General features: G+C 35.7%; 1 protein-coding gene across 1 annotated transcript; it reads left to right on the forward strand.

Annotated features, from left to right (window-relative positions):
- The first annotated feature begins 1,922 nt into the window (after positions 1–1,922).
- LOC145671523 (52 kDa repressor of the inhibitor of the protein kinase-like) lies at positions 1,923–2,513 on the forward strand. The gene has a single exon (XM_081740712.1). The coding sequence runs from the start codon at positions 1,923–1,925 to the stop codon at positions 2,511–2,513; it is 591 nt and encodes a 196-aa protein (XP_081596838.1).
- The last annotated feature ends 4,744 nt before the right edge of the window (positions 2,514–7,257 follow it).

Consider the following 7,257-nt stretch of genomic DNA (forward strand, 5'->3'; position numbering starts at 1 on the left):
CCTTTCGGAGTTATAAGCTGGCGAAAACACGAAAAAAATTAACTTTAAAGGTCCATAGTTCCGGGTCAAGACTTTACTTAGGAACCAATATGTACACTATCCAAAAATACGTTTCAGTATTGTAAGGTACACATGCAACATTTTTTACGGAGGTAGTTTGACTATGGGCATATAATTTGAAGTACTCACCAACTACCTCCATAAAAATTGTTGCAGAAGTACCACAGGATTCTGAAACATGAATATTTGTATAGGGCACATACTAGTTTCTAAATAAAGTCTTGAACCGCCTACGATAGGTCCCATAGTTTTGGAGCTATGGACCTTTAAAGTTCATTTTTTCACGTTTTCGGCAGCCTGGAACTCCGAAGAGAAACATTTGTGCACCCAGGTTGGTCTATACTTTTCGTCTTATCTTGGTGTTAGAATCACCTCTCAAATGTTGTCGGTGTTGTTTCGACGGTATATATATATCGACCTGATGCACAGATGTAAAATGCTTATTATGACAATATCTTGAAATTGTCTTCTTGGCATTCAAGAACAGATTACTTGTACCTGCTAGACCTCTTGGTGGGTCTTCCAAGTCAAATGTCAGGAAAACAAGGTAGCATTACTTCGTTTTCCCAAGTGACCAAAACTTCTTCGAAGAAAGAGGAGGAGACACACTCATCGTTAAAAATACGTATTACTCTCTCTCTCTCTCTCTCTCTCTCTCAATCTCTGCGTTGCTTTGGTATGAAATCCCTACAAACACGTGACTTGGATTGGGTCAAATGCACAATTGAAATAAATATTTGAATTCAGTGGGTAGTTTCCTCTATAAATCAAACAAAGGCGTTGTTTGTGTCTTCCCAGGAGAGCAAGGACAAGCACGCAAAACGGAACATCTTTAAAAGTAAAGGGGGGACATGAGTTCGCTGACTTGGAGCTGGCTCGCTGTTTTTTCTTTGTTGAAACAAGGAAAGAGAAGGTATTTATTGCCTCCCTCTCTCCTTCCCTTTACCCGTATTCAAAAGCAAGACCCATAAAGCTATGACCTGCTACTTATCACCAATAATGACTACTCGCTAATCCATATTTCAAGGTTGGGTAAATGATCTGCCTACCAAATTTCCTTTGTATGGAATGTTATTTTCGTCTGATAAAGAAGGGATGCTAATAAAATACACCATCTGTTGCCAGTTAGGCATTATAAATTTCTATTTGTGGTAGCTAGTCAATGTTTCAAGTAAAAGAGGTCAAGTTAGTTCACTTGAGTTTTTAACTGTGTGGAAACCGGTTGTTCATATGTTTCCAATTTATTTTAATTTGTGCGTGTAATTAAACTAATAGTAGCCTTTTTCTCTGCTTCGACAATGGACAGGTAAAGGAAAAACAAACAAAGCTTTATATATTCTTAAAAGAAACTACATTTTCTAAAGATACTTCTTCTGCAGTAAGTGTTGGTGCAAAAGTGGAGTTAAGTGATAGTGGAGAAGTGGAGTTATCAAATGACAGCGAAGTGAGTGTATTTTCCTTCAAATGTCCCAAATTTGATTCCACATTTTCTGACTGTTTTAAGTGACATGATCGGCTATGATCCCAAAGATTTTGGAATTATGTTGATTTAAATTCCCAGGCGTTTGTCGGACACTGATAGGAATGATCTCCTAGTATCTCCATGGCAGCCTAGCCAAACGTATAATTTTTAACAAGATGCTGTGACTGGAAAGCGTCCTTTTCTATACAAATGGTTCATACTCTAGAAAGCTACAGGGGCATCGTGTTTTACTTCGGTCACCCATAAAAAGGGGATTTCAGGGGTCTTTATTGTAACTCTATTCCAAAAGTACAATGACTTTTTTGCCTGTGCTCGTTCACACGAAAAATCTGAATGGCACATCGCATCCACAGAACGTGTTCAAGCTTCTTCAAACGATATGACTAACGACACTTTACCTGTTGAACAGAAAGTAAATGAAGCAGCTCAGAAACAAGTTGAGGAGAACAGGAAAAAGCTATCATCTATTATTGAGTCAATTGTATTTTGTGCAACACATGACCTATCTTTGAGAGGGAAGGATTTCAATTCCGGTAATTTCTATGATCTTCTCCAATTTAGGGTGGATTCTGGCGATGGTTTATTAAAACATCACTTTGAGACTGCCGCTGAAAACGTCAAGTATGTATCAGTACGTATTCAGAATGAGATTATATCAATTGCCGGTAATGTTTTATTCCGAAATTATATAAAACCTAAGATTATGTCTTTCAAGTGCTACAGCGTGCTGGCGGACGAGACAGCAGATATTGCGGATGTAGAACAATTATCGATAGAAATTCGATTTTATGATCCCAGTGAAAATAAGGTACGCGAAGACTTCATTGGATTCATTCCATTAGATGTGTTCAATGCCGAACACATTGCTAAGACAATTCTAAAGGTTTTAGAGGAGACGGGTTTATCTGAATGTGAACTTGTTGGACAAGGCTTTGATGGCTACCATTACTTCTCTGGTAGGGTGAAGTAATGGAGTGTAAAGTATTATTAGGAAAAATGTCCCAAAGCATTTTTTTTTTTTTTTTTTTTTTTTTTACCACTGCGCTTCACATAAGCTAAATCTTGTTGTTAACAAATTGTGTTCCGTTTCCGACATACGCAACACCGTCGACACTGTTAAAGAAATCATTACTTTCGTGAAAGCCCCTTGAGAAGAAAACTAATTCCTAGCATTCCACTCCTTTCAGATACTAGATGGATTTCTAAATACAATAGCATAAGAATATTTTCTGAACACTTCGTTCAAATAATGAGTGCATTAGAAGACTTACCCATAAATTCTTCTGTTTCACATATAAGAAGCAATGTTTATCGCCTTTTCTATACAGGATCTACAGGTAGTTTCATAGTTTATTTCGTAATTATCAGTAATTATTCTTCCTATCTTGAGTCAGTGGCACAAATTTTACAAGGAATCCAATAGAACTTAATGGCAGCAAAGTCTCATATCAATGAGTTGATTGATATATTTAGAAATCACAGAGTAAACGCAAAAGAAACTTTTCAAGCGATTTTCCAAAAGTTCAATAGTGTAGCGAAATATCTTGATATTCACTTAACAGTTCCAAGAACTTCATCTCGACAAGTTCATCGTGCTAATCCCCCTTCTACTTGCACAGAAGAATATTATCGCAGAGCAATTTTTGTAACATACATCGATTCTCTTTTACAGTCACTAAATAACAGATTTTCTGAGGATAATAGTCCAGGTTCCTCTCTGTTTGTATTACATCCATCCGAGATGAGAAATCTTTCTAAGTCTCAGTTCTTGTAGAAGATTGAAGAAGTAAGCCGAACGTACAAGATAGAACATTTCATTTTTCAGGCAGAATGCTGGTTTGATTTGTGGAGACATAGAAATCTGGATTCTGCCAATTTAGAAAAACTCACTCTTTTGAACTTGATGGACGAATCTACATTTTACCCAGTAATAAAAGAGGCAATTCAAATTTCTATTACACTTCCTGTTATAACTTGTACCGTTGAAAGAAGTTTTAGTACATTAAGGCGTGTTAAAACTTGGTTAAGATCTACCATGTCTAAAGAACGATTAACAGGATTATCCATGATGAGTCTCCATCGAGAAACTGTACAAACGAACAAAACAGAATTTATATCTGCTGTGTTGGATGCCTTCGGAAAAGAGCCAAGACGTGTAAATTTTTTGTTCAAAAAATAACGCATATAAAGTATTGATTGGTTATTATTCGTGTGCTATGTGAATTTTGTTTTAATATTTATTTGAGTAATTTAGATGAAACAAATTTAGTGATTTTTTAATTAACCACGTGACTTTGAAAAGAGCCATTATCGAACAAACTTCCCAGATATGTAAAATTTCTGCTTTAGTAGTACTTCATTAACTGTGATTCGTATAATGAATAATGAAGGATAGAAATTCGTAGTTCAAATCAAACTTAGTAAACAATTTAGTTGTTTGAGTGAAATCTGAAATGGTTTTAGTTACCAGAAATATGAGGACGTTGGTAGACTGATAGTGATCTTTATTGTAATAATCCTGAATGTGGTCTCTCCTGCAATTGGTAAGTAATATACTTTTTTTTTTTAATTTTCTGTTCAGCGTTGATAAAAGTTCATATTGCTCTTATATCAATAAAACGTATTTCCATTTGACTCGAAGTGCATATGTCATATTGACTCGTTAAATAACAAGAGAAAGAAAGGAATATTTTAAAAGAGGACTCTGGGAAAGGTTGTGCTACAAAAATTTTGAAGTAGTCTGTACAATCTTGGTGTACAATGTATATAGATTAATTTTAAGTAATCCATTTTGTCATCTAATTTAATTTCGTATTTGTTGTCTTTCGAACTTTTACAATAATAATAGTATCATCAAAATAAATAATATTTTCATGTTTTGTAGTAATAGAAAGGGGAAAATGCTACTAAAAGGAAGCAGGGGTGTCATTTTAGATCATTTCAGATTTGACTTGGGGGGAGGGGAAGGCCCCCACCGACATAAGACTTTGACTGGTTTTATGAGTATATTAGTAGACAGATGGGTAAAGTATATTGTTTCTCAAACTCAGGGAGGGGAAATTGCTCTCTGCTTCCTAAACGATGCCCCTGAAAGGAGGTTGTGACTTCTTTTTCGAAAATACGGGAGCACATTAAATGGTTAAATATCTTTCTCAATCCTCCAGACCACAATTACTTCGATTTTTATCTTTCTCATAATAATAATAATAATAATAATAATAATAATAATAATAATAATAATAATAATAATAATAATAATAATCTCCTGGAATGTATGCAACATATTAATCTTTATAGGGCTTGGAGTTTGTTTACTCTGAATTCCAACAAGACAAAAATCATATCATAGCAAGCTAATCTTTTTGATTCCCCCCTGCGAAATTTTCTACGGACACCTCTGGTGAAGCAGTAGTGAATCTACCACGGGGCCAGAGGGCTTAGCCAAAAGATTTTTGAGTGACAAAAATAATTTAAGCTATGATTTTATTTTGAAAGTTTATAGTAAACTTACTACATACCTATCATTGTCTGAATTTTGGCTGCCCCCTCCCCCGTTTTTTCCTTCTAGATCCGTCACTGTGAAAAAGACAATTGATCAACAATAGAAATAAGAAAAGTATGGGATATTTTTTCGGACATGCCCCATTCAAGCAGTACCTCAGAAGAACGCGAATAATAGAAGATAATAGAGTGAGTGTAGCGAAATGGCCAATAACTGAGGAAGTTTCTCCTTTACAATTGTGAGATACAAGATGAAAACAAACTTTGCATGAAGTGTCAATTTGCCCCTACATATAGGAGGCACACGAACAACACGATAAGGGCAAATTGACAGATATTTACTTTTGCTGACTTTCACAAACTTCTTACCTTTGTTGCTGGTACAAGAAAAGAAATAAAGTAGGGATCGTTACCTTTAACTGAGCACCGCATGTGGAACCTATGCATGCACCTAAGACATTATACCCATTTTTCACCATGGTGTTATTCTTTTCCACATTGCTTGCATAAGTTGTCCAATAAATACTGAAAACTTCCGCCCGCGTTTGAGCTGCTCGATTCTCGTTCGTATTGAGACTTCCCATGTACTTTTGATACTTGTTTCTTCTTTTCTATGCAGTAAAGTTCAATAAAGCTTCAGACCTGTGAGAATGTTTGATCCTAAGTCTCGCTTCTTAGTGCTACTCTGTATGTCTTTGATAAATGTGGAGATAGTTCGGCGAACGTAACGTAACCCTACTTTTTGTTGTATTGCTTGTGGTGCTAGGAAAAGGTTCTTTCTCTGATACACTTGAACTACTACAAAGGTCAGGAACAGACACACTGTAATTGGAGGACATTGTTTTACCTAGATTCTTGTCGAAAGCATGTCTAAGGGCTAATTAGATCTGTGTTACATATTTCGTGTTCCACTTCACAGATGTCTACCTCAACATTTTCTGTTGTATATACATCTGACGGAGAAAACACACGATCACTTAGTTGATCTGGATTTCATGGTTTCGTTTATCTGGATTCCATATCCACACCAATAGCTTTGAATCCACTTATACCAATTTCTAATGTACTGGTTTTATTCCACGCCAGGCACAGCAAACTGCCCTTTGCAATTTATTTAGCAGGACGAGGAATGTGAGCAGACAGCATTATAATACATCTTTAGAGGTAGAAAGAAAGACACATCAGGGGGATGCAAGCAATGAAAACGGTGAGAAGACAAGCACAAAAAATAAACATTATTTACAATTCGCACCCCCAGAATAATAGTGTCGTAACTCCAAAAATTCGATTTTTGAGATTTTCACATTATTAGGCTTATGCTGTGATGTTTCATCAATGAAAGAGTGTACTAAGTCATACTCCTAATATAGGGGGAAGGGGGGACGAAACTACAGTTTTACATTAATAGAAATGTTCTATAGAACTCAGTGAAATACTGTCGTAAACCTGTTACGACAGTCTTTTTCACCATCTAGTTCAAGTTTCAGATTACAATTCCAGAATAATACTGTCGTAAAACACTTTCCTTCCGAAAAGAGATCGGCTTTCGTTTTGTGTTCTTTTATTATTATTACATCAAATAGGCCGATAATTGTTAGAACAAAGCTTTAAGGGTGAAACACCTTCTTATTTTACTCACTAGAAGCAAAACATTCTTTATAACAAACTGCAGGAGTAATCTAGTCTCATAAACTTACTGTAGTCCTTTGGTAAAGGAGGCTGCAAGATGAGTCGTGTTCCTTATGATACAAGAGCAACGAGAATATTATCATTAGCATTAAAGGCAAAACGTACTGCAGATGATGACGAAGATGTATCAATGGATGAAGAGGTAAGAATTCTTCTGCTAAAATTCTGAATATTCAACGCAACTTGATATAGGTGTCATACGTGGGGAAAATTATTATAATTTCCATGTAACTAACAACTCTGATTTTGTTACGGCATTCTGACTGTTTTGACGTGTGATGGGTTTTGTCCATTTTAAGGTGAAGTAAGAGTACTCTCCTCAGACGATTACCAGCTTTACGAATGGCGACTCCACCTATAATCTTCATTAACATTTGTGGAAACTTACAAAGAAACTGGAACAATTGAGACAGAAATGAAATGAAATGAAATGAAATCTTTAGTTTAACATCGCATGGCTATGAAAGCAAAGTGCTAATGGAGACGGATGAAATTACAAGTGAATGATGATTAAAGAAATGATG

This window comes from Thermobia domestica, chromosome 15 (assembly GCF_964235325.1).
Source record: "Thermobia domestica chromosome 15, izTheDome1.hap1.1, whole genome shotgun sequence".
Lineage (NCBI taxonomy): Eukaryota > Metazoa > Arthropoda > Insecta > Zygentoma > Lepismatidae > Thermobia > Thermobia domestica.

What these genes read in the sequence shown, in the direction of transcription:
- LOC145671523 (XM_081740712.1), top strand. Translation starts at nt 1,923, where the DNA reads ATGACTAACGACACTTTACCTGTTGAACAGAAAGTAAATGAAGCAGCT.